The sequence below is a fragment of the Pagrus pagrus genome, assembly GCF_965226575.1.
Source record: "Pagrus pagrus genome assembly, chromosome: 21".
NCBI classification, from domain to species: domain Eukaryota; kingdom Metazoa; phylum Chordata; class Actinopteri; order Spariformes; family Sparidae; genus Pagrus; species Pagrus pagrus.
The window spans coordinates 18,253,694-18,281,540 of NC_140208.1; the positions used below are offsets into that span (position 1 = coordinate 18,253,694).

Genomic DNA, 27,847 nt, shown 5'->3' on the forward strand with positions numbered 1-27,847 from the left:
GCTTGTGCGTGTTTCTCTTACAACCGCTTCGACACGTGGAAAAATCCAAAGGTAGACAACCCTGCGGTGTCTAGTTGGGTTTCCCAGCTACAAGTGGACACCCACCGTTTGGAGGAGGGCCTGAGTACACGGTCAATTCCCTCAAACTTCCAGAGAATCTGACAAGCAGGATCTGACATATTGTTTGCGATGAACAGACAAGTAAACAAAGCTGTCGTGCCGAAAGTGTTTTGGAAATATAGTTTTGTGTAATTTAATTCACCAAAACCCCTTAACATGGTCACATTACTGGATTTCCCTCCAATAAAACACAAAGAGCACAGATCTCAGCATACAGTACATGCACACACATACACATTCAAAACAAACCAACCACTAAACTGTTGTCTACATCTCTGCCTCATAATGACACTGTTTGTGCATCCTCATAAGATGAGGAAATTGCATGACATCAAGTCTGATTGGACCCATGTCTGTAATTGTCACGTCTGTGTTGTTGCTTTTGGAAGTGTTTCTTTATTTTTTCATCTTTGTTTCTGACCGTCTTACTTGTAAGTTGTGCTGTTCAGAGGATTATGTGTGGGGTTGCAGAGGAAGCATCTTTGTTTGCAAAAACAGTGTGATGCAACTGAAAATAAGATAGATACTTATAGAGACTTATTGTACCAATTTAGCATTTTGCCGACTGCTACTGTGTGACATAAGCACGGGCCTGGACAAATGACAATAAATTATCAATGCAGTGATACATACAAACACAGTGTTACATAAAACAGCATGACTCTCCACAGAGGAATTAAACATTTAAACAAAACCGAGAATTTATAGAGGAAAACAAATAACAAAAGCAAATGTGAAATTACATTTCAAAGTGAAACAAATGACAAAACCCAAGGGAAGTGTACAATTATGTAAACCCACCATTCACACACACAGACACACAGGCACTGTTTACAGTAATGTGAGTCAGTAATAATCCACAGTGGAAGGTTCAGTCGGCCTCTGAAGCAGTCGGGGTTTTCCAAAGTCCACAACATCATCGGTGTTGGAAAATTACTGAAAAGCACCAAATGTTTTGGTGTGGAGTTCACAGCCAGGTGGTTCAAATTCTGTGGAAATCTCTGTTTTCAGCATGAGATGTGTCAAACCACTCTCAACCCTGACCCCAACCCTGACCACAAATCATGTGAAATCAATGAAGTAAAGATTCGATAACTTGGAGTATCACTCATGTTTCCTGAAAGATTTATTGGGAGCCATGAGCAGCTAAATTTAACTGGCCAGTGTTATCAATGTCGGACCTTTCAGTACTGTTCATATGACTGATGTGGGAAAAGTCTTGGGCTGTGAAATTAAAACAATGGGCTGAAAGAGACTAAAATGTTCAACGCAGCTCTGAGGGGAAATGTTGATAAGAGGTCTTAATTGCCTGCGGGCTGATCACTCTTGAATGGTAATAATAATAATAAGTTTATTTGTAGAGCACTTATCAAAAGCTGCGTTACAAAGTGCTACACAAAAACACAATAATAATAATGAAATAGAGCCGTGCAAGACTTAAGAAAAAATAAACCTAAAAATGCCTTTGTAGGAGATCCTGTCGATAAAAATAAGTCTTATAAAGTGATTTAAAAGAAAACGTTGATGTAGCCAGCTGTAGTTTCTCAGGCAGGTCGTTCCACAGCCAAGCTGTTCTCCTTGTCTTGAAGCGTGAGCTGGGAACAGTCAGCAGGCTCCTGCCTGAGGAGCTTAGGCTGCGCACATGTTGGTAAGGGGACAGCAGTTCTGATATATATTCTGGGGCCAGGCCATGAAGGGCTTTAAAAGTAATAAGTCAAATTTTAAAATCAATCCTAAAACAAACAGGCAGGAGTAGTGTGTTCCATTTTCTCGGTTGTTGTTTGGAGTCTCGCTGCTAGATTTTGATATAAAATATTTATTTTTTTTGATTAGTGCAACTCAACAGTTCAGGAAAGACTCCTGTACACTTACTCTTAAAGATATAATATGTAACTATCCCGCATTAAAATGCTCAAAACAGCAGTACCTGTGTTTACATTTTGTTGAGTTTGTGTACTTACATTACCCCAAATGTTTCCAACAATGTTCACACCCATAGAAAACTACAAGCTTACATCAGGAAGGTTATTATCAGCAATAGTGGTTGTTTAACAGTGTTCAACACCAGCGGAGCAAGTGTTTATTCGCCCCAATCACCTCTGTGAATCACTGCTGCAGTCAGGTTGCTAGACAGGAGTGAAGTGAAAATCCACTTTCTACTTAAGTTAATAGGTAATCCCTGAGCGCTCCTCCCATCTGTAAATGGTTGCACGTCAGAGCAGAATGCGTTATGACTCTGGGTGTTTATTCCTCCAGAAGTTCTGGCTCTGCACTTGGCTCTCTCCTCCAGAGCTGACCAGGTTTGAACAGCTGCAGTGGCCCTGCCCTCCCCACACAACACTCTTTTGTTTTGTTTTAATAAAGAGACCCTTAGTGGCAAAAAATTCATATTGTGTGTTAAAAAAAGAGCCAAGCTGCAAGACATCCGAGAAAAGATCATAGTGTGCATGGTCAAGATCCAATATATTAAAATATCCAAACATTTAGTGGTTAAGCAGTGCATAATTTGCAAAAAGGCATCATGATCAAGACTCATTTATTTAGAGAATAAATCCAAGTTTATTTTCATCAACAAAATCTCTTTCAGTTTGGGAAAAGTGCCCTTCATATTAAATTAAAAATAATCAGTACAATATATTTTCATTGAAATAGCGTCAGTACATTACAGTAATTAGACAATTTACATGGTTTAATTGAAGTGGCACCTCTGAAGCGTCTGTCAAATTAACCTGTCTCTGGCCTGTATTGGATTACAGTTTTAAAAATAATTTGAAGATGCAGAGCCAAGAAAGCATTACAAGTTTTCCCCGTGTAGCAGCTTATGGATGGTCAGAAACAGTGAATACGGTCGTATAAACTCAGATTTAACTGCAAAAAAACCACCACTGTGCTTACAGGACAGCTTTCCATCTTTCCAGCCGGCTGTTTGCACTCACACCAGTTTCCCTGGATACCGGGGGCATCAAAATACAGGCACAATGACAAATACCAGCATCTGTGTGTGTGTGTGTGTGTGTGTGTGTGTGTGTGTGTGTGTGTATGTGTGAGTGTGAGTGTGTGCGTGTGTGTGTTGGGTCAGTGAGGTTCAGTCTGGGCGGTAATGTGAGACCAAGATGAAACACTCAGCCATCAGCACATTCCTATGGGCCTCGGTTTTCTTCAGCATGGAGAGAGAGAGGAAAGGAGAAGAGAGAAAGAGAAAGAAAGAAAGAAAGAAAGAAAGAAAGAAAGAAAGAAAGAAAAACAAAAGAAAGGAAAAGAGAAAGGACTTCAGAAAGACGGGAATATTACAGAGAGAGAAAACCAAGCAGCAGTAAACATGTCAGCTACTATAAATGATGCAGTTGCCTTCAGGGCCGTTCGGTAACAATCATAATCTCACAGCAAAAACTCCTCCACCTCTCATTTGTATAAGTCTGTATACTGTTATAGTCTTTATATAATGATATGCTTTACGGAGGCTCTGCACAAATCGGCCTTCAGCCCCGCCTGCTTCATGATGGTGGTTAACGGAGGAATTTACTTCCCACAAATATTGTCTGAAATATCTGTGAACCAGACTAGAAACAACGCGCTGCCTTCAAATCACTGTTGTGATGTGGCCGCAGAACCATTTAATAAATCTACTTAAAATCCTGTGCACCCAGACTTTTGTTTGTTTGTTAAAAATTCTTCATTCTTTGTTTTTTTATATCCAGGTCAACGAGTGTAGCTTCAACATGGCCTCTCAGACAGTACAGTTTGACTCTATACTCATTTCTGCCCATGTAACTGTATTGCATTAAGTATAATGACAGCCTGTAATGATAACATTTTATTTCTGAAGTTTGTGCTTTACCTTCTTTACACTCTATTAAACTTATAGAGATAGTCAAAGTTAACAAATCTGTTGTGGGTGTTTATTCCTCCAGAAGGTCCGGCTCTGTCACGACTCTCTACTCTGAAGCAAGCCATTCTGACAAGGTTGATTTGTGAGGGTGGTCTCTGTGACACAGTTACCATCTTAACGACACCAAATACTCACTTGCTAGCATGGACAAAGTGTTTGCTAACAAACTAGCTAATAGGTGTAAAAGTAGTTGGGCTTTTATCCACCAGTTTTTATGTGCAATTAAAATATATATATATATATATATATATATATATCGCAAAATCTTTACAGTGAGCTGGAAAAGTTTGTGTATCAATCAAAGCAAAATGCAACAGTGCAAAGGCGTGGCACCTTATTAAAAAGTTAGCGCAACATGCTGTTTCTCTTGGTGAACAAACTTCTAATATTCCCATAATGGTAGTGAGTCTTTCGCATATTATGTATATGTATATTTTTTCACATTATTTTCTTGAAATTTGGCTAAAGCCCAGCTAGATTGTACAACAAGTGATTCCAGTTGCCATAAAAGTGAACACACTAGCTCTGTAGCCAAATGTAGCCTCGCTAACTACAGCAATGTGTTGCTTTCACAGTTGTCTGTATGTAGATGCTAGCGTAGTGACATTACAAGTGGATGTAATACATTTTAAAGTGCTTAATTTGTCATATATCATCCAATCTTACACTCATGCTAACTAGCTAGCTAGGATCTGTGCTAAATTAACTTATTGACCTTTTGCAGCATGCTATGTTTGTGCTGACCGCGCTAGCTGACTGTATTACTGACAAGTGCACATCTGTTCTTATTCAGACAGTAAATACCAGAACAGAAATAGAAGAAAGCCTCCAATCTATCATTCCTCCACATAACTCAGCAGGACTCAGAGACAAAAGCTGTGACCCCCCCCTCCCATTGACTTTGTAGTGCTACATATTTTACCATTTTATTTTAAGTGTTCGAAGTCTGTCTCAAAATATGTCACAGTGGAACAACAGAAGTAGTGTCATGATATGCATACTTGCCAACTCTCCCGATTTCCCCAGGAGACTGCAGTTTTTCATTGCCCTCTTCCAGTTTCCCCCGGGTCACAATTCTCCTTTATTTTTTACCATTTCTTACCATTTTTCACACTTTTTCCCCTTTCAGTTATCAGAACCTGTTTCTGGCGCTGTACAGTGTGCAGTCTGTTCTGTTCTGTTGCCCCTTGTCCTCCTCAGTGAGTGAGAGACGGCCAGAGACATGGAGAGGAGGACGAATATCTAGGCAATTGTCAGAGAGAAGGGTACCTGTTTCCTACATACATTTGCATGCAAATTCTGATTATTAATTCATTCATTTAGTGTCCAAAAAATCTATTTCTTGCTCACCAAAGATGATACTTTTAAGTGATTTTTCCAGTATATAGGGATATTGAATGAATGAACTGGGGATTGATTTTGGACAAGGTTGAGGGGATCCATGACTTGTCTAGTAATCAATAAACTGAAATCAAAATACTCTCTTCATGTGCAATTTTCTCTATTGAGGACAAACCTCTACTTGAAAGTGGAATGCAGGAGATATGGTTTGTTAAGATTTCTATTTCTAAAGTCTTGCACTGAAAATGGGTCAATCCGCAAAACGCTCTTATGTGTCATTAACTTCAGTGGCAACCTGTTCCTGCTTCACTTTCTATCTTCAGGACAAGCTTCAAAGACTTGGCAGTGACTGTCTTGGGAACATTCTTAATACTTTTTGACACTGACGATAAAAGCACAAATGTGTTGAAAGTGCATGGGCTTTTAAAAAAAAAAAATCTAAATAATGTGAATATTTTCACAAAGTTAATGCTGTTCTCTCTGCCATCTCACTACATTGAGTTAGCTAGATACGCATAACACTGACTGCAGGTTTACCTTCTGCTGGCACGAAGCCGCCTGCTGAGCAGCAGGAGAGAAACAGAAACAGAGCAAACGCTCCAGGTATTTTATTTTATTTTCGTGACGACAGCAGTTTTTTTCCCAGTAACAAAGTACTTTCATGAAAAACTTTTATGAAAAACTGACTATTGCAGAACTAACGATTTACGTAACTCGTTACAACAAAAAAGTAATCAGAGTACTCTAACGGATTACTTTGTAACAAGTTACCTCCGACGCTGTCCTTTCAAATAATCCATCTCAAACGTCAGTGGCGTTGGAGAGTGTGAATGGACGATTGCACGCCATGTTGTTCAACACATTTTCATAAGAGCCCAGCAAGAATGTGATGGGCAGCTACAAACTTAAAGTGGTTCAATGTGTGGCCTGGATACACTGGCACTAAAAAAATCCTCCATTTGGAAGCAGCCAGTAACAAAGACATCATCGTGAGGCTGTATTTCCATGGGTTTATACCAGTGGAGGATATCAGACTGTATCTCCGTGTAAGTATCTGACCTCAAAAGTAAAGCTTTTAATCTTTATGCCCCACAATTTGCGACTTAACGAAGCCTGACCTCTGCGCTTATGTAATTTGAATTTGTTGCACCACGTCTTTTTTCGGTAACCACTGGCAACCATGCAAACACAATGTGACAGACATCTCTCTCCATGATCAACATAATAATTTCAGGTCATTATGGTGTCACGGTCAAAGAATGCCACTTCAGAGCGCTGCAGTTATGAACAAACAGGATGTGTGTTTTTGTGCTACAGTGAGTACAGTGTTTGTCTCTCAGGAGCATTGTGTAAAAATACACTCAGATAATACTGAAGTTCACGGAGGAGGAGAGGAGGGGTTGGTGGATGTGATGCTGTTTTTCTTTCTTTCTGCCTCGTTCAGGACCGTCTGCCTCATTTTCTCCATTCTTTCTCCATTTTTTCTGATTCAGCCCACCCCTCCAACATCCCACATCCTTCTCCTCCTCTGCATGCAGCGGGGGGAAAAAACGCAGACTCCTCAGTAATTACCCAGCTGGAACTGCTCATGAGGGCTACTCTGACTGTATTAAATTCATAACTGACCAGAGAGACAGATTTCGAACACTCCTCCGTCGCAGTTTGTGTTTTTATATACATTAGGTTACATGTGCGACACCTTGATTGTCGGCTACAGAGGACGTGGGAGGGGCGGGGGGGGGAGGCGCTCGGATACACTTCACCACGCTTGCTTTCGGGTCCAACGGTGACGTTATTTCCTACCTCATTGCTGTCTCTTTTGACGATTTGGGAGGTAGAGGTCGAAAGGTTAGAGTTAAGCTCGTGACCGGAAGGTGGCCAGTGGTGAACCCAGCACGGCAGTGGAAAGAAGTATTTGGGGAAATTCACTGGAAAGCACCGTTCCATCCAACAGAAAAAGAAGCCTCAAGGGGATTAAAGGATGAGGAAAAATCCTCCACAGGGAGAGCACTTTTCTGGTTCTCTCATCCATAACAGGCTAGCTGGGAGGAAGTGAATGAAACTTAAACTGTCTGTGTCTCACTTTAACTTCGAAAGGATTCAGTTTTTACTTGTCTTGTCTTGGGTTACTCAAGTACACAGTTATAGATATAATCTAAGATTTCTGCATTGTAATGTCTAAAAACTACCAGGCCTTTGTTATATATTTAGTTGAGTTGTGTACGTATATTATCCCAGATGTTTTCAATAATGTTCAACCAAGAGAAATCCATGAGTTTAAGGGCTCACATGTAGTTTTTCCCCACTCTAAACAGCCAGATTACTTTACTGTACATCAGCAGTAAGCAAGCAAGCAACGTCGTGCTCTGAAGTCAGTCACTGAACTCAGCACTCACCTAAGACTCTGGTTCTCTCTCTCCTTTTTACCCCGTCCTCTCTGTAATGATGTGAAGTATATTTCCCATTCAGCTCCAGTCAGCAGTCAACATTACAGTGATCAGTCAGTACCCGACGTTGGAGGTCACGTCTGCGTGTCACTGCTGCATTCAGGTTGATAAATGGGAGTGAAGATAAATACAATTTTCAATCCCAAAAGTTAAAAAGTAATCTCTAAGTGCTCCTCATGTTGGCAAAGAACTGTGATTCTGGGTGTTTATTCCTCCAGAAGGTCCGGCTCTGCACTGGACTTTCTCCTCTACAGAGGGAAAGCTGTGAGCAGCTAACCAGCCTTAGCGTCAGAAATTACATATTGTGCGTTTAAACCTATTATAACTGATTTTTTGGCCACCTATGGGCAACAGACACAAGCTGAACTGTGAACTGAACACTGCATATTATCAACTTTGAAGTTGAACTATTGACAACACTGAGCTGGCATAAGGTAGCATTAATATTAATTCCAACGGTACCTCTCATTTTAGGTTTGATTTTGTCTTCACCAACTTCTGAAGGAGAAGGTTTTTTAGCTGCTCAATGCTCCACTGTGTTCACCATTTAGTCGCTAACTTTGTACGTCCAACGTTGATGCTATGCAGCTTTTGTACTGTGGGTTTATCAGAGCCCCCCCCCCCCAAAAAAAAATCTTCCTGCTGTAGCCAAAAATGCTGCTGATGAAAACGGTGAGAGCGAACCCAAACTGTAAGGTGCGGCCCAGAAACCAAAACAAAAGGTTGGAAGACGCTAAAAGGCTCAGTAGATCTGAGAGGAACTGCAGAGTTTTTTGTGGGTCTGTCACTATGAGTGACACCTTTCACATTACAAACAGACATTTGATTCCTTGTTGATATAAAGAATTTGAAGCGTGCAGCTTTAAACATGAAGGAGCAAACATGTTACTGCTGTCAGACTCTGACATTATTTATCACATTTAATGCCCCAACATCTTTTGTTAGTATTTTTACTCTGTTTATGAACTTGATAAACCCTCTATGAACTTAAGAGATTATATGTAAGTTTCTGCATTTGCCCTAATTGGATTAAGTCCAGTTATTAGTGTCCCAGTGAACATTCTTGTGGATTTAGCTATGTAAACAATAGATATGGTTGTGAGTGCAGAATGTCTGCCTCTTGCACAGCAGACATTCTGACGTGCCATGGGTCCAGTTCCAGGGTCCTACTGTCAAAATGAATGTGTGGGTATGTACAGGGCTAACTATGAATGGTACAGTTATTCACTGTCCAAACCTGCAAGGGTGGAGCTGCAAAAGGGATATTAGACAGGCGAGACACTGACTCCTGTATTACACATGGGACCAAGCAGAAATCACACACAGAGACTCTCTGGATGAAGCTTGGAAGTCAACCTTTATTGATAATGTTTAAAAAAAAAAGTCATGTCAACCAACAAGAGAAAATCATATACGTCTTTCATATTTGCTTCAGTACTGCTGTTTATACGTGTAAAAAACACATAACATAACATATTGTATCTCATCTTGACTAGGAATGACGGCGAAGGCCACTGCAGCAGTTCCCCTCCTAACTCTGATCCTGCATCAATGCCGCATTCATTCTTTCTTAGGGGTCAACCGAATTAACACACAAAACAAAAACGTCTTAAGTGTGTCAAACAGTAATTCTTTGAAACCTAAGAGGTTCAGCAATCTGAGCAATCAGTGGAACATCTACAGGCCACATTTGTTTGCATTTCCATCAGAGCAGAGATAGAAAACAAGGAAATGCTGAGTCAAAAGTAATTATACTTTGTGTTTCTATCTAAATGTGTAATGATGTGGCAAATTCGATATTAACATTCACTATCAAGGCGTCATTGATAAATCCGATGAGATGATGACATCTGCTTTAGTTTTATTCCTCAGAGAACTTCATTCTCTCGGCAACATTGGATGAGCAAAGGGAGGAAGTGACACAAAGGTGCAATTTGATGGTGCAGGAAAATTAGGATGTAGTACAATATCATTGCGTTGCTGGGTTAAAGAATCTGTAAACAGTTAACGTTTCTACGGAAAATCTAATTCCTAGATGTCTCACCTTAAAGGTACCACCGCTAAACAAACGGGCATGTTGCCTCAAATCCAATGTGTGACAGGTGCAACACCTTGCCATATAAATGAGATCTGGTGTAGTTAAGTATAATTATCGTTACCACAAGTCCATCACCAGCATGGGAAATGTGGTCAAAAAAGATGCTAGAAATTGCGAGCAAAGCATAATTGTAATATTTACGTCCAATTTCTTTATGGTAATTATAACAAAGCAGCACAATTTGATGATTGCGACATTTGAGGTAGTACCTTGTCACAAAAACATGTTCTACCTCAACTGAGCTGTGTTGTGATTTTAACATTTTCGGTGAAATATGAAGTTAATCTTGGACACAACATATGCACCTTTTCTTTTAGTGCAGCTTCAAGGCACTGAGACTGATTCTGAATGCTTGTAGTAACACAACGGTACACGACATAACTGAATGACGTACATCAAACTGAAAGTATAAAAAAATCAAACAAGAAGAAAATTCCAGAAGGCACTGGATATAAAAGGAATACCAGCATTTTTCAACCTCTTTTCTACACCCTGAAGTTAAAATCTCAAAGTTGTTTTCGTTTCTAGTCATTGCTAGCCTTGCTTACAGCGTCTTTTCAGCTGCTAGCAAGGAGCTTTGGATCACATAAAACACACAAATATATATATAAAAAATATATTTTATGTTTTTTAATTACGGAGCATTAAATGTACCTGGATCACTTTTAGTTTCAAATGTTTTTCAGTGTAGCTGAGAGGTTGACAAACACTGGTAAGCCATATATGACTTTTAACTGGCTAGCTGTTGTGTGTCTAAATTCTGCGCACAGTGTCCGTCTTGGCGGTTGGACACCTTGTCGATATTCAAGTACTCTCCTCTATTTCTCTCGGGGAGTAAAATAAATTAGATGCTCTTTGAACTGCCCTGCAGTTGCAATGTGACAGGTGATGATAAACTGAAGACATAAAACACACATATTGGTATCAAAGTACAGTATGAGGATTGTGTATAAAAAAACAAATGTGAGGAGAGACGTTAACCTGATTTCTGGTTGCTTGATTTCATACGTTTCCATGTCCAAAAAAAAAGTTGCCCAACAGTCTATGTGCGCAGATACCAAAACAAAAAAATAAAACAAAAAAATATACGTATATTGCTGTACTCTAAATTCAACTACATGAAAAGGGTGGTTAAGGACAAAATCCAAAGCCTCAAAGATATCGACCAACATAACATTCAAAAACACATCTCAAACACATATTGTAAAAACATACCTTCCACATGACGTCTGTACACTTCCCTGTCACTGAATGGTACAAAAACTGAACCACAAAATCGAGTAACTGTATACTTTGTGTTACAGGGCTGGAATTTGTTGGGTCAGCATGTTTTCTAATAGAAGAAACATCACAAAAAGGTGAAGAAAAAAATCATTTTGGCATTGAGAACATGTAACAATGTCCAAAATTCTTTTTTTTTTAGCAAATCAGATATGTTAGCAACATGACCAATTGAAATTGCTTTCACCGTCACAGCAATGGACAAACAAACCAATCCATTCTTCTCAAAGTTCTCAGATTTTCATGTACAACCTACTTTTCGCCTTAACTCTTGACAACAATGGCCAAACTCAGTAGTTGATAAAGACAACAAAGAAATTTCATCCATTGCATAATGCTTCTGTGGACTTCCTGTCCCTACATGCTTTGCTGTCCAGCAACAATCCTCCCTGATCTCACACGTGCCAACAATAAGTAAAATATTTTCCCCGAATAACCCCGTTCATCCTCGGTATGGGACAGAGTGTCAAGTCAAACCGCTTGTCAAAATCAAGCAGATAGTCATGGCCTGTACAAAATGACTTTTTCCAATTTTGGGGGGTGTTACATTCTTTACTTTGTGCCTAAAAAATGGAACAGAGAGCATTCAATTTCACTTCTTATTGCAAGTTTCCCTTCTATTCCAACATTTTTTCCCTCCAGAGTTTATCATGCTTGACATGCATGATAACGACAACGACTTGAAGGTCGTCTTGACACTCTTTCCCATAAAAGAGGAGGAGCACAGGAGGACTGGGACTCAAAATACTGCTGGTCTTTGGCTTATAGCAGGAGTATCTGTGGCAGCGAGGACCACGACCTTCAAACTGAAGGAACTGGTCAACAGAGCGATAAGTCTGTGATATCAAAGCGGGTGCGTTGGGGGGCGGGAGGGGTTTGTCTGTGTGATTCAGGGTCGAAGGCTGGGTGGGGGACGCGATGGCGGTGGACATGGTAGCCCCGGGGGTGTGCGGGCGGGCGGTGGCCCTGGTGGTAGCTGGCCTGATGGTGGTGATTTGGGAGGAGGGCTGCTCATGGTGGGAGATGAGGACGCGGTTCGGGTCACAGGGCGGTAGTCTGGTGGCGGGGGTGTGGGTGTGTGGATCGGGGTGCGAGGTTGGGCCTTGGCTGCCGCTGACTCCTCTTTCACTCTTGTGAAGTTGATGCATCGACCCTGATGGAAAGAAAAGAGACAGAGGATTAAAAAAACAAGTTTTTGCTCAAACCTACAACCGATTTGATTGAAATACCTGCAAAAGCAATGACATTCTCATCAGCCTCAGGGGTACTTTTAGTACCAATTCGCAAACGTTAGCATGCTAGCATGCTAAACTAGGATGGTGAACGTGGTGGACATTAAACACCCACATGTTAGTGTTGTCATTATGACCATGTTAGCATGACGTACATTGTAAACATTAAACCTGCTGAACACTTACATGTCTCTTAGACTTGCTGGTGGTAGTGTTTCAATGATTGTGTTAAAAAATCATGATATTTTTTAATCAGTGAGGGATTTTAAAAGGATTTCAAGAAAAGTTGAAAGTATGTACTGAATATGTATGACATTAAAGGTTTGATTATGAAAAAATAACTGATATCTACAGTAAAAATGTACACACAGGAAGACACTTTCAGGTCCAAACACACACAGGTGTCTCATCTGATGCACATCTGGGCTAAGAAGGCAGTGACAATGTGTGTACTGTATATGCGCATATGTGTACAGCCAGCTGGTGTTCCAGATTACACTTAAATCCCTGCTTTGACGCCCCCACTCCGAATGATCCAGGTTAGTCCAATGTTCTGTCCCGAGAACTGTGACTCGCTTACCAAAGTTCAGTCAGTCTCATCAAGAGACCATATCGAGAAAAAACAAGATAGGGAGGGGTTGGGCTTAGCAGCTGGGGCTGGTGGGTTTGTGTGTGTGTGGGTGCGGTGTGTGTTTCGGGGTGAAATGTTGGAGGATTTTTAACAGTGTAAGGTGACTCATCAGACTGTAAAACACATGAATTTGTCACGGCAGAAATCACATTTTACTCCTACGTTACTCGTAAAATATTGCACGAAGCATTAGCCTCACCCGAGTTCACAGAGGTCGCTGTCACCATAGTAAACTGAGAGCTGCACTGTAGTTGCATGTGGTTGGCAGCCAGAGTTGAGTGAAGTAATGTTAATCTGTTAATAACCAGTATCAGTGATTGGAGCTGCAGGACCATGGTTGGTTGGAGTGGAAAGTGGAACAGGGATTGATGTTCCTCAACAAGCTGTGAGAAATGAGCTCAGCTCAGTCCATCTTAAAGAGAACTTCACATACTGCACAAAGTGTTGTACTTTTTTGTTTTAGACAACTTTTTATCTGCTGAAAATGTCTAAAGCGCAAAAAACAATGAATAAATGTGAGGCAAAGGCAACTTTGAAGGGAGTCTGGACCACGTTTGGACCTACATAGTCGTGTAACATAATAGAAGAAAAAGAAATACACAATGGAATTAGAGTCAGACAGAGGGAACGGGGATATTTGAAGATAAAAATAGAAAACAATACCAGAAAGAACAAAAATGAACCTAACTGAATTGAGGCAACGCTCCAACATCCCACTCTAAACTTTTGGCCTCTACTTCAGCGACCACTCTTGTCCTCTTCCATTTAGAGGATTCTCTACATCTACCGCAGACAGACTCCTCTCTAACACATACATACAGCCACATGGAGGCAACACTCGGCATAAAATCTCATTTAAAAACAGCCACAAGGGACACATTCCGATCATCCCGACGAGTAAATTAGCTGCTGCGAGCAAAATACAAAATGTTGAATAAACAGAGTAGAAAAAGACAAGAATCTAGCAGCGACCAGCAGTCTGGTCTGTCACCACTTATCCAGTCTGGCATTCCTAGACATCGATAAAGCCAGAATGAGGATCTCATATTCTTGAGAATTGTTTCTTGCCTCATATAAATACCCACAAAGAGCGTTGTGTAGAGACTGCTTCCTTTGTGCAACACGCAAAAATATGCTAAACTAGACTAGCTTTCAATCCCACACAGGATTTATTGTGAAACATTTTTCTTTCTCAGTTGTTAAAGCTTAAGCTGGTCCGGGTGACTAGTTGAACCACAGTTGTGTAAAAAAAAAGCATTTAGTTCCACAGAATAGCTTCCAGTGTTATTGATGGGAAATGTACAGAAAGGGGAATTTCTTAATGTTTTAATATGAAGAAGCTCAGCTGGAAATGTTCTTATGACACTATTTTGTTTGTTCATTCATACAAAATCAGAGGTGCAGAAATGAAAAATCAATGGAACTTGGACTAAACAAATGAGATGTAACTTAATAAATAGCGAGTCTTAGAGATGGTGCTAGGCAGGCTAGCTCTGTGCCTTGTTTCTGGTCATTGTGCAAAGTTAAGTTAACTGGCTGCCGACAGTAGCTAGCTTCAGCCTTAGCGTACAGATACAGGAGTGATATCTCATCTAACTCTTGACAAAAAAACGTGAATAAGCGTATTTTGTTGAGCTTGTTGAGCAAATAACTCCCCGTTGTTGCTGTTAGATTAATGAACTTTATCTAAACAAGACATAAGGTGTGAACCTTATTGCAGGTTTATCAAAAGCAGTTTGATACCCACATAGATGTTTTATTTTAAGCCCAGCTTGGCTTCCTGTACATCATTCTGTTAGCACCCAGCTGCGGTTTGAATCTATGAACATTTTCCTGGATTAAAGAAAACCACGCTTGCTCGTTCTTTCTTGCTGACCTCCTCCACTGTCTGCAGTCTTACCAAGGTCATAAAATTGTCTAGGCCTGACCAGATGTATATGTCTATGTGTGTGTGTGTGTGTGTGTGTGTGAGACATGGTCAGTCAGTTGGTGGAAAGAGCCCTGGCAGTTGTCTGACTTACTGTAAGGTATTACCTCATGTCCTTTAGCCGGCTAAATTCTTCCCTGGAGAGGCTTGTGTTTATGAGAGAGAGAGAGAGAGTGTGTGTGTGTGTGTGTGTGTGTGTGTGGACCAGCTCTCCCTCATACAGTACACTCTGACGTCAGCGTAATGGATGTGGTTTGGTGACACACACACTCTCATAATGCCTAACTGCAAATTCAAATGTAGATAACTTAATCCTTGTGAGGTTCACTGTGGTCTATCATGGGCAATTTATGTGGTAATGTGTTTATACATATAAGGTACACACACACACACACACACACACACACACACACACACACACACACACACACAAGCATAATGCATGAACAAACAAACACACGCAGCCACTGATGCTGTACAGAGCCTATGCTAAGCAAACGTGCAGAGGGGTTAGTGAGTTCATTGAAGGGAGAGAAGAAAAGTGTGTGTGTGTAGTAAGGGGACTACAGGAGAGGAGATCAGGAATCATTGGCAAGAATCAATGGTGATATGCTGCTGTTGCTATGTTGCGATGAAAATTGACGATGGCAACAGAATGAGCGATCAAGAGTCCGGACTGTACTTGGCCTCATGTGAAGAGTGAGTGTTCCTATTAATTTGAAAGTCTTCCAGCTTTGCGAGTGAGACTTTCCTCTGGTATGGGTGGGACTGCATGTGGCACCAAATAGCTTTTCAGGTAACACATAAAGTAAGGAAATAGGTGCCCCGTGCTTGTTTCCACTCTTTTCCCTTTGAAATAAAACCTTACACTACCTGGAAATGAGCCGGCCCGCTGGCCTGGGAGATGTTTCTGTCGCTTCGTTACAAACCACAAATGACTTGAGGAGGCGACATCATTTGAGTGGAAAGAGAGGCTCGATTTCTTCGAGAAAATAAAGCTTGCGTCATGCAGAGATTAGGTAGGCAGCCATCACTAAAAGCTGCTCTGGGTAAGTGAAATTTGTTGACTAAGGAAATCAAATCCGAGATCTTTTTTATCTGACTGCCAGTTTGTTTTGGTAAAGATGTAATCGTGAGCTAGTCGTGACTTTTTCTCAGCTCATTTGTCCAAGGGAAAGCTAAAAGCAAATCTTGCCTCTGTACTTGTTTGCGCTGCCAAGAAAACACTCTTAAATGTGGAATTCCCGTTAAAAAAGATCATTGGAAATTTTCTGCTAATAAGGCATGATTTTAACTCGCTCTTGGGACCGGGCTTGATCAGCGGGAAAGTCGGCAGTAGGAAGAAGAGGGAAGGGGAGAAAACAACTGGAAAAGAAAAGAACAGATAAGTGATGGCAGGAAACAAGGAAAAGGGAGTAAAGAAAAGCAGATGAAAAGGAACAAGATGCAGTTATGTTCCCAGGGTGCATTGCTTCCCAAATGTATCTTCTAAGGGTTAGGGGTTTGACACAAACACAATAGCAGGCTTAATGTGTGTTAGAAAACACTGAACCTGTGAACATAGGATTCTGGGAACATAGGACCTTGGGAACTTAGAACCCTGTGAAGTTGTACATGCTAACATGCTCACAATGACAATGCTATCAGGTATCATGTTTACCATGTTCACCATCTTACTTAAGCATGTTAGCAACACTGGCTAATTAGCATCAAACACACCACTAATGTGGCTGGAAACCAAGCAGCCTATGGAGAACTTGAAGTTTATATTCCTTATTTATATGGTTAACGTTGAATTACAAAGTGCCCGTTGAGGCCAGTGAAGATGGGAATTATAAGGAATCACCACATAAACATTAAAGTGACTTTACTGAATGTGCCAGAGGGGTTTAAAACATCCCTAGAGAGCTTTCTGTACTCGGTGAACTCCCATCTCCTCTCCACATTCAAACCAAACTCTTATCTGTGGCTTTCTGATACAAAGACTCCGGCATTAAAACTAAACCATGTGGCTGATCTCTGAAGATGAGAGAATTTTTACCAGCTTACACACACGAACACATCAGAAAACACTCCTATCGAGCTACAAGGAGTGTGAGCTGTGGTTCTGCTTTCTATCCGTTTTATGGTGTCTAATGTGAAGCAGGTGTGAGAGCGAGGCTGGCTCAACAGGATGGAGATGGGCCAACGGAGGTGTTCGCCAGCAAAGGAACACCAGGAGTGAATGAGACGGAGAGACAGATGGAGGAAGGGAGGGCAAGTTGAGTAATGGGTACAGATGACTGAAGCATTTTTAGGCTCGAAACACAAAAGGCCCCGTTTTTGAAACATAAGGTTGGATTTTTAAGGATTTTTTATGGCTCTGAGGTAAATATTCCCACACAAGGATGGATTATCACACACTTGAATATACTGTATTATCATCATTTCTTTTGAGAAGCAGGAGTTCAGAGGACTGATATAGAGTTTTGTCACATGGTGCGACACTAAAGATAAATATTAGCAAAAGTGAGTGGTTTATCTGCCGCTCTTACTGATGTACCACCTCAGAGGAATGTCAATTTTCATATCATCCCTTTTAATTTTGGCCAAAAAAGAAAAGAAGTTACTTTTATCCAGTACCCAATGGACCCAACAAAAAGGATTTGAGAAAAACGTGATGCATGAATGAAAGTGGAAAGGAACGGTGAAAGAAAGAAGAGGGCGATGCAGCTGTGGGTCACCACAGGTATAAAAAACTACAGGAGGGAGGAACAGAAAGCTTAAAAGAAGAACTGGGGAAATAAATTTGAGAGGGTGTGGGTGAAAGTATTTGATGAAATGAAATATTTCCATGGTGCACCGCTGAGACACTCACATGATCCCCAGGCTGGGGTCTCATCAGAGAGACCTGGTCGTACCCGCGGCGGAACAGAGCCCAGATAGCGTCCAGTTTACCCTGAACAGGACAGAGAAGATGGAGACTTTAAACAGCTGGCAACATCTAGACACCAAACTCTTCCACACTTGAATCCTGAATACATCCTATTAATACTGATTCTATTGCATCAGCAAACATTTGGTCTGTGGTGCTCGGTCGCGTTCCTCCGAAGCCGAGAGTCTGCAGGTTTTAATCCCAAACAAACACCACAGCAGCTGATTCCACTGATTGGTTCCTTCCTCTCGGTAGAAGCAGTGCTGATTAGTCACTTGGTCAAATCTTGGTTCACGTCTGATTAATTGAAGACACATGAACTTAGAGGGGAACTCCCGTTCCTTACATAAGGTGTGAGATACTGCTGCCGTGATGCATTTACTGGAAGCAGAAAGTGCTGACTCCTGAGCCTCAATGACAGGAAGTACATATCTTAAACTAACCACAAGTAATTAAAGGATCTTTAATGTAGAAATACAGAAGTGCACTGGGGACCCAACACACAGTGACTAGTCAGTGTATAAATCCACCTTTTCCTGACACTCACTGTAATGTATGAACAGTGTAGAGTTTCACTGAGTCACTGCGGTGCTGCTTTAAGGCCTTTAAAGCTGTAAGGTAGTGTACAGATAACAGTGTAGACTACTGTATGAGAGGCCAGTGTTGCTACACAGAGCTGTATTGTGGTGTACGATTAAAGCCCAAACAGCACTGACGCCAAGTCTAATGAAGTCTCTCTGTCTGGAGAATATGTTATATTACTTTGGCTATGTATACACAGTGATAGTCGTGGAATTTTGTGCTTATGCAACTAATTATACATAAATATGACCAGAAGAGACTTTATTCCTCCCTGCTGTCTTGTGAAAACTTAGCAACGCCACTAGCGGTGCTTTTATCAGGCTACTCTGCGGGTTTGAGAAAATTCCTCCAACCTCAGTTATTTGAAACTCAAAAATGCACAGCGGTCAATCTGTAAACACTGCGCATTTCTGAGTTCCTGAAAAGCTGATGTTTTGCTAAAGAGCAGCAAGGATGGACTCAAATGTTCTGTATGAATAAGTCCACTAAATGGCGACATCCTAGTGCCTCACTGTCTGTTGGTCCTGAGGGAACCTGAGTGTGTATTTACCCGGATGGGCGTGTACCACTTCCGGTTCTGCGGCGCCTTCTTGTTGTGAGATTTCTTAGGTTTGGGCTCGAAGGGCTCGTACTCCTGCTCGGGCATTTTCACCACAGCGTTCTTCGGCTTCTCCAGCTTTGCCCCCTCCTCTGTTGAGCCCTTCCCTCCCCAACGCACCTACACACAGCACACAATATATAAATATACAACAAAAAAGAAGAAGTGAATTTAATCTAAAGTGGTTTTCATCATTTTTTCTGTAATCTCGTCACCTCCATCCTCTTGATCCCTCCAATTCCTCTTCCTCCGTAATATGAAGCATCCACAGTGGGCCACTTCTTCTTGGGCAGGCCGTCTTCATCATCTGACTCCTAAAACACAAATAATCATAATAATAATCATCTTCCATATATTTTCTAACTCTTATTCAGAGGCTGTTCATCATGAACACTCACTGCAAGTCTCTTAAAAGTGTCAAGCACTGGCAAATACTACTTACTGAGGACACATGATGGAAACCTTTGATGTGTGTATAAACTGCTGCTAATTATTGAAATGTAAATAAAATAGTTTTCAGGTACATTCTTTTTGATACTTTAAGTTATTCTTGCAATATTGCTGGTATTTTGGAGTACACACGCTGTAAGTCTGTCTATCTTTATGAAGTGGCTCTCTAAGCAAACTTCTGAAACGTCACATTAAAGAAAAAAACCCCAGAGAAAATGAGAATAAACTACTTAATGCAAAGCACAGATTCATCACAAATTGGTGGTATAGATTCCACAGTGCATGGCTGTTATAAACAGTAGATGAAGTAGAGGTCGTGAACTCGACTTCTTCTTGGCCATCTGCGAGGGAATGTGGGAGTTAATCTAGCAGTTGGAATCTTATGGTAATATCAGGGAAGACACTGACAGCTGAAACAGCAGCTGCTTTTTCTTTGTCTCCTTCTTCTTCTCTTTGGGTGGAAACAGCTGATCAGTGATGTTAAATGTCAGAACTTATTCAAAACTTCTTAACTTATTTCCTCCTTGCGAATTTTGCAGTTTATATCAACCTTTTCTAATGTGTTACTTCAAAAAGTGCAACAAAGTACATACGGCTACTGACTCAAATAAATCAACTGCACTACACTTCCTGTGTTTAGTTGATTGTGACGAATAATTCATTATTGTTGCTTTTAAGAACTTTACTATACATATCAGACAGACACATTTTCCTGTGGACTTGGTGAGTAAATATGTTTGTGTTTTGACTCACGGGCTCAGGAGGAGGTGGAGGAGGAGGCTCTTTGATCACCTGTGGAAAAACAAGTGATATGACATTATTTAGCTTTTCACAAACACATTAATCACATCAGTTTTCTCTTTGTAAGGACTCCTCAGATGCTCACTGGTCTTTCGGAGTTTAGAGGACACCCGCTGAAGCTTGAAATAATTGTAATTTAAGTGTTGCTTTTTATAATCGTCCACTTCCTGAATGTAGTGCGAGTTTCTTACCACAGTGCAGCAGAGCGGCCAGAACCACCACATGAAGAGCAGGGCCAGCAGGAGGAACAACACCAGCAGGGTGATCAGGAGGATGGTGCCGTCAAACTGGAGAGCACACACACGCAGAACAGTGTACTAGACATTAGGTCTCCTTTAAAGATGATGGTAAACAGGAAGTATAATCATACTTCTATGACGGACTTTAAAGGCTAAGAGAAGCCTTCTGATTCCCTTTCTGTGTCAGTTCTGTCACTATAAATATTCATGTTTTTGTTTTTCTGATGACAGTGGTCCGTGTAAGTCGTGTGATCCCTAAGTGAATCCATCAGTCACTTTGCTCGCTTTAATCCAGGCAGGCGTCCTTGAGTCAAACATGGTTCCCATTACAGACCACAGATGAGGATCACATGTGGTTAGACTTTCCCCTATCTATCTTGTGGCAAAGACGTGGGAGGATTTATCTGAACTCAGCAGTGGGGTCCGTCTTAGACAGACCATCACGGGAGCCAAATGACTGTATCTTAGAAATGTACCCATCAGCACAGTTTTCTATAACAGCTGACAGGCAGAATTTGCGAAGTAATGGTTCAGCAAACATGGCAAAAGTTTCAACAGTGACCACATCTGCGTTTTGTCATTCCCACATATACAATATGTGTGTTTTCTTGGCCTATATGCATATTTTGTGGACTAACTACAAAAGCTAAAACTGTAGAAAGTAGCACTTTGGGGGGATTTGTGGAGGGCGTTGCAGGGGTTTGTTTTCATTCTCCACTTATCCAGACTTTATTGCACCAGGCCAACTCATCCCATATAAGCAACTTGTCGTGCCTCCTTGAGCCTGGTGTGACTTCAGCCTATATGGTTTAGTTTAGTGGCGAGAAGCAGCTAATTGCAATGGTATGTCTAATTGAGCTCTGTATATCACGAACCACAACACAGCCTTTTAAATTCACAGTATTTTCATCGATGTGATGTCACACGGACTGAGGGGGAACAGCTTCAAAGAGCATGGCCCTTTTTTGCTCAGTGGGATTCCTCTGTGGCTCCGCTCCATATGTTCCAACATGCGTTTTTATTTTGTTAAATTGCTTTAAATTGTCTTAAATTGCATCTTGCTTAATCTCGGTTTTACAGAATGAAGCTCCACCCTGCCTCACACTGACACAGCTATATATGCACCTGGGAGCTACAAGAGTCTAAATGGCTGTTACAGGATGTTTCTCTTTCACTCGCACAACCGATATGTTGAGAGTGAACCGGCAGCCTCACGGTCATGAACCTGCTTCTCTGACATTTGTCTCCTGCCACCTCAGGAGGGTTCAGCCAGTCTTTTTTTTGGGTGGATTGCTACTACTAACCCCTGTGGTTTGGCGCCCCCAAAAAGAGGGGAAAATAACAAACCTGAAAGGGACGATGAAAGAGATAAAGAGGGTGAGGAAACTGACTGCAGAGAACAAAACAACAGACTTCTAGGAAAAGAGATGAGGTCGGAGAGGGCTGAAGCAGCAGAGAGAAGTGGAGTGGAAACCACATGCAATACAAGAAGACCTGGCAAACCTCTTATATTAAAAACATACTTAATCTCAAGAGGAAATCTATTATTCTGTTTTTAAAGTAGAGAGCTTTATACGATATTCTCAGGGATTTTCAGACATAGTCTATATTGTACTTTTCTCAAATATAATTATTTATAATATGGTCTTTTCTTGCTGTAACTTTTTTATAATTCAGAGTTCTGACCAGGACATTCAAATTACATTATTTAATTAGATAGCAGAATTTGCCTATTTAAACAATAGAATATCATGAACAGTGTAATCCCAAAAAAAATGTCATCATGTAAGTAATCAACTGGGAAGGTTTCATGGTGATATGGATGAGTGAAATTTTTTTTTTTTTAACCTTAATCACCTCTGCTTAAAACAGTATTCATCATCAGATTAGAGGAGACAACACTGGCATAGACAATAGATTGAACCTACTCAGGTGCAATGAGTTTACATTTTTATTTCTTACTGTTTTACAAAAGGAACTGTAGAGAAAATCCCTTTCATTTGTTTTAGCCAGCAGACATTTTTGAGAATATTTGTAAAATTAGAAGAGTTTTGATGCACACTCATATGATGCTACTGAACCACACGTTGAATGATAAATTATCTGCAGTACTACTACAGTTTAAAAAAATCATATGAAGGGAAATCTGTAATCTTATTCAAGCTAACGGTGTGTTTTATTTGGTCTTCTGTTGTTATGACTTCTGGGTAAACATCATATGATACGTCAGAGAGCGAGGAAGGAAGTCAGCCAACGTGACTAAACATAATATAGAACATGACCTGTCTGAGTGACATCAGAAATATCTCCAGCTGCAATGGTTGTTGTTAAACAAAGAAGACAACAACTCCCATGATCCCACACTACTTCCCTAGATCCTCAAACTAAGTCGTTTTGTTGATTGAGAGACCCCTAACAGAAAAAAATGCATACTGTGCCTTTAAATGCAGGCATAGGGGACAAACAGCTGCCACTTACACACTCTGTGGTGGTGATGTGAACGTTGCTGCTGATGAAGGACAGACCGTCGTTCATGCTCACTTGTAGATAAATCACCCTGAAACAAAACAACACACACAAACAGGATGAGTATGTTCTGAATCTTCATACTGGGATGTAACACAACAAGCATGTTTGGAGCGGTTTATTTAGTCTGAAGCATTTCCTCCTTCAGCTCAGTTTGTTTGACCAGAATGATGTCATTTGAACTTGGGTTCACACCAAATAACGTCACCGAACCGCCTGCAAACTGTGAGGCGGTTTGTTAGAAGTGAGAATATGAACCATCAGGAAACAACCACGAAACACCCGGGATTATGAGCTGAGAACAATGTGATGTCTAGACTGACGCTCGCATTCAGCTATTTAGTCTAAGGTTACAGACGCTGGAAGCAGCTGCCAAAATGTCTAACCTGGCAGGAGAACATGCTACCAGAACTGTATCCAGAATATGAGCTACTTGGTGAGTCGATTGACTGTTGTTTACGAGCCCTGTTTAACTTGTAATTGAGCAATTTGAACCCAAATGAACCGAACACAAAAGTTTTCCACTGTGGTTAAGAACGAGAGAAAAAACAACAAACTGTAGGTGTGACTGTGTGACCCACTGAGCCACACAGCAGGCACGGAGGCCAACGAGGGATAGGTGATGGACTTGAAGAAAATGGAAATGGAAAAAAATAAGACACAATCTGCTGATTGAAAAATGTTGCTTTTATGAATCTGGCAGGTTGTGTGTTTTTCCAAGACATGACACCATGATAATTGAACTCTCAGGAATGAGAACAATCTGCCACCTCATTAAATGCAGTCTATGCCGTCTCAACTTGGAGCTACCAAATTATTTCTTTGTGGAATCTAAAATACAGCAAAGAAAGACTTCAGTCAAAACATGCTTCTGCCCATCCGTCGGTCCAAACCTCATCCACATCAAAACACCTCTCAGGAATATTTCTGGAGCTGTGAGTCTTTCTTGCTCATCTGAACTCGTCCTTCTCCGAGTGGGGAACAACAATTCTAGGAATTTCACGTGACCTCCACGGGCCTCTTTTGGGAGTCTGTTCTCGTTCAGATCTTCAAAACATTCGGATGAAAGGCATGCGTTTTAAACATGCCCCCCCTCCGTTCTTATTTGGTGGAGGACCAGGTGGATGTGAATGAAGTCTGACAGATGGAAAGCAGGCTGTGTGACCGATAAACCTGTCTTTACTCTGACTCAGAGAGCTGTCTGTCTGGTTTGAAGAAAAAGGAGGGCGGAGGGAGAGAAGAGTTGGTTCAGTGGATGAACTTCATGAACAACTGCATACCATAAGTTCTGAGAACAAACAGATGGGAACTAGGGGATTGGAACTTCTTTGGGTCTTCAGGCTAAAAGGGGGTTTGTGTTAATGCACAGTACGGGTGAAAAAACATCCTTCAGATTTAAGTGAAAAATGATGTACGCAGATTAGACAACTACAGAGTTTGGTATAAAAGGAAGAAGTAAAACAGTAGTGACAAAGCATTGGAAAGCATTTCATGATGAATTTAGGTTTTTATTACCAAAGCAGCACCATTTAAAAACCACAGTGGATCTTAATATTGTTGTAGAACAGGCTGATTTATTTTCATTGTTAACAATTCCCAACCAAACATCAAAGGCAGCAAATGTGTGAGTCTTTCGGACCTCCCTATCCTGTCTGCGGAAAGGGAGGTCTGTCCGCACTAAAGACATAATTATTTTAAATTAGGTCACAAATATATAATTTTGTTTTAAGTTATTTCCCAGAACAGCTGGGCACTGGAGTTTTTAGCCAAACAGGAATAAATATAGTTTTATTATTTGTTGGGGACTATTTTCAGTGGAGGATGAATACAGATTTGTTTCTTCTTGTGAGTTTGTATGGTTGATGAATGTGGGATAGAGTCAAAATAAAAAACAGTGCTCATGTGTTTTTCCTTTAAAGGCAGCTGGATTGATGGATGACGCCCAGCGAGAGAAGCGATTGTTCATTTGAAAACAACAGTGGAGGTTAGCGTAGATGCTATAACATCAGTTACATCAGAACTGGAGAGGATTTCATCATTGAAAGAAGAGCGAAGATGCAACCGAAGGCTTTTCTCAATGGAAAACATGTTTTCACTCTTCTCTTGACTGGCTGTAGTAAGAGTTTGATTTACCAACTTGCTCTGCTGGTAGCTTTCTCCCACTCCGTCATTTGTTTTGTTGATCTGATTGGCTGAAGTTAGCCAGTGATCGATGGTAATAGGCAGATGGTTCGTCCAATTAAATGCCAAGTATTTTCTGAAATGTCCTGCCCTTTTCTAAACACTGTCCAAGTGCCTCTTACCAGATGGTTCTGTGTAACAAACAAACATCTGGCGCGTCAGGTTACATTGTAATGAAGGAACATGTTTCATTACTTTTGGACAACAATATGACGATGCGCTACATTACTGGATATTTCTGTCAAACAAAGCCGAGAATCCTTAAACATGACCTGGACAATCTAAAGGACAACTGTATAGTAAAGGTGTGATGTTACTGAGAAATATAAACATCCTCTACACTTCATTAATTCAAAAGTTTCCAAAAATAATGATCTAGTCTGGGTGCAGCTCATCAAGAAGCCATTAAACTTAAGTTTTTTTTAATTTTTATTGATGATTAAAAGAAGAGAAAAGGCAGAGAAATGGCAATGCTAAAAGAGAAAACTGAGTTGGTCTGAAGAGAAGAAAAAGTCAAAGAAAACTGACCAGTGTGAATTCAAAGGTGTGGAGGAAACAAAGTAGCGGGCAGGAAGTTTTGGTTGTAGCGCACCCTGTCTGACAGCTGTTAAACAAGGAAATAAACCAGACAGGGCTGGCTGTCCAAGCATGAACACACACACACACACACACACTTGGATGGGACACTAGAGTCCGTCTGCCACTCATTAGGTGGTGTGGGTCACCTTATCTTCTTCCTTTGTATAACTGGCCACACATGTCAAGTCCAGATAGTCACAGAGACCACATTTTATACTCAAATTATCAGAAAATACATCAGAATGCAAAGCAGCAATCACAAAAGTTGGGTTTTTAGTAAAATGTGGCACATTTGCTAGTATAAATAAATCAGTTTCATGACATAAACGCCTACTAATCAGTCAAAAACCATCTTTATTAGTTTGGGGATTAATGGAACAGTTTAAACACGTTCTCTGAAGTTTTTTCCACCCTGCCGAGAATCAAGCTGCATGAAAACACATGACCACACACTTGAAAGACGAGGCTAGCTGCTGAACAGCTTTGATCAGCCAAAACTGGACAAGGTGGCTGTTGTCAGAGAGTACGAGACTGACAGGGGATGAAAGAGGGAGTTTCTTTGTGACGGATACGAATAAAAGACAGATACACGCAGAGAAAAAAGTGCAAAGACAGGCAGGCAGGAAAGGTGGGGGGCTGGAAAACAACCAGCGAGGCAAAGCAGCTGGTGAAAAGAGCCACGGTGGCACCGAACGTGAAGGCAGAGGTGGGGAGGAAGGAGGAGGGGGAGGGGGGAGAGATAAGTTGGGATCGGAGAGTCGGGAGGTTAAGCTTTGCTGGGATCGGATGGAAAGTTTAAGAGAGTGAAGGCGAGAGCAGAAAAATATACAAAGGCTTAAAGGGAAGTTTGTGGCACATGATGTACCCTCAGTTTTATGACCCTTCTGCCAGGGTATCGATTAAAGCTTCAGAGTTCGAATCATCCGTCCAGGTTGTTTAAATCTTTCCCCACTGCAGTTAAAACCATATCCTCTCTCTGTCCACACACTGCCAGTGCAAATATTGAATGTTAATTAGATTTATGACTTCAACTAGAGAATAAAATGAAGGAATTTGTACCATGATGACAGAAGTCTGCTATCACCAACACAAATACAAAAAGTGTCTAATATTGGCTGTCAGGCCTTCTCCTCCAGGGCTGAAAGTCTTTAACCACCGTCCACTGAACCTTCTCCTCTGTGGCCTGTTGTACTTTTCTTCCCATAAAGACTTTGGTTTGTGGATTGTTGATGTTGGAACATAGCTGAGCTCTAAAAAGAGACTATGGCCAGCTGATACAGAGAGACTCGGCTAAGGTTGGTTACACCAGAAAATTGTGTGACTGTCATGTGGTTGTGTCAGTTGTCTTAGTTTTCACATCCCGTTGCCTCCCTCTTCACCCTCACTGAGCCAGAAAACACTGAAGTGATTGAAACAAGATGTATTTTAATGCGTAAATCAATAGACCTGATACTAAACCAACAAATATAACCTACTATGATCAGATCTTCTCCCACTTATCTCAGTCTAAAGCCAGCAGTGTACTAAAATGTTTTTTTCCTCACAGGCAAAATGGCAGATCATCAAGTACTACATTTTTGTTTTGATCAGAACAGAGATGATCATACAGTCCCATCAAGAGTCGACAATACAAGGACACCATTTGTAGCCCTAAAAGGCTCAAGGATTCACCCTGCAGCACATACTTATGCAAAGTAAAGGTACAAAGATGAAACAAAAGTACAGGCACATAGAAAAAGAGACTTTTAACTTGTGTATGGTCCATGTGGACATTGGTTAACGGTAGTTTGAAAGCCCTTGAAGCTGCTTTTATAGATTTCTTAGACACTTGAAGGCACCTGAACAAGCTTTAAACACAAAATTAATATTATTATCATCTTATAAGGTTGTTATTGCTAAAATGTTTATCAAACAGTTGCCTGTGTACACATTCAGCAGATATGTGTTGCAAGGATGAGTCCTATAACCAGGAAATGGGTTAGCATTTTTGCACTTCCCTTTGTCTCGAAGT

At 40.9% G+C, this 27,847-nt stretch overlaps 1 protein-coding gene across 1 annotated transcript in view; it reads right to left on the reverse strand.

Moving 5' to 3' along the window:
- Positions 1-9,135: 9,135 nt before the first annotated feature.
- The window catches only part of antxr1c (ANTXR cell adhesion molecule 1c), a 38,939-nt gene continuing 20,227 nt past the window's right edge, over positions 9,136-27,847 (reverse strand). The window contains exons 12-18 of the mRNA XM_084342429.1: positions 23,029-23,107; positions 20,503-20,598; positions 20,264-20,302; positions 19,276-19,374; positions 19,013-19,180; positions 17,824-17,904; positions 9,136-12,329 (exon numbers count right to left, since the gene is read on the reverse strand). Of these exons, the coding sequence (XP_084198555.1) occupies positions 12,066-12,329; positions 17,824-17,904; positions 19,013-19,180; positions 19,276-19,374; positions 20,264-20,302; positions 20,503-20,598; positions 23,029-23,107 (826 nt within the window). The 3' untranslated portion in view covers positions 9,136-12,065. The remainder of the gene's footprint in view (positions 12,330-17,823; positions 17,905-19,012; positions 19,181-19,275; positions 19,375-20,263; positions 20,303-20,502; positions 20,599-23,028; positions 23,108-27,847) is intronic.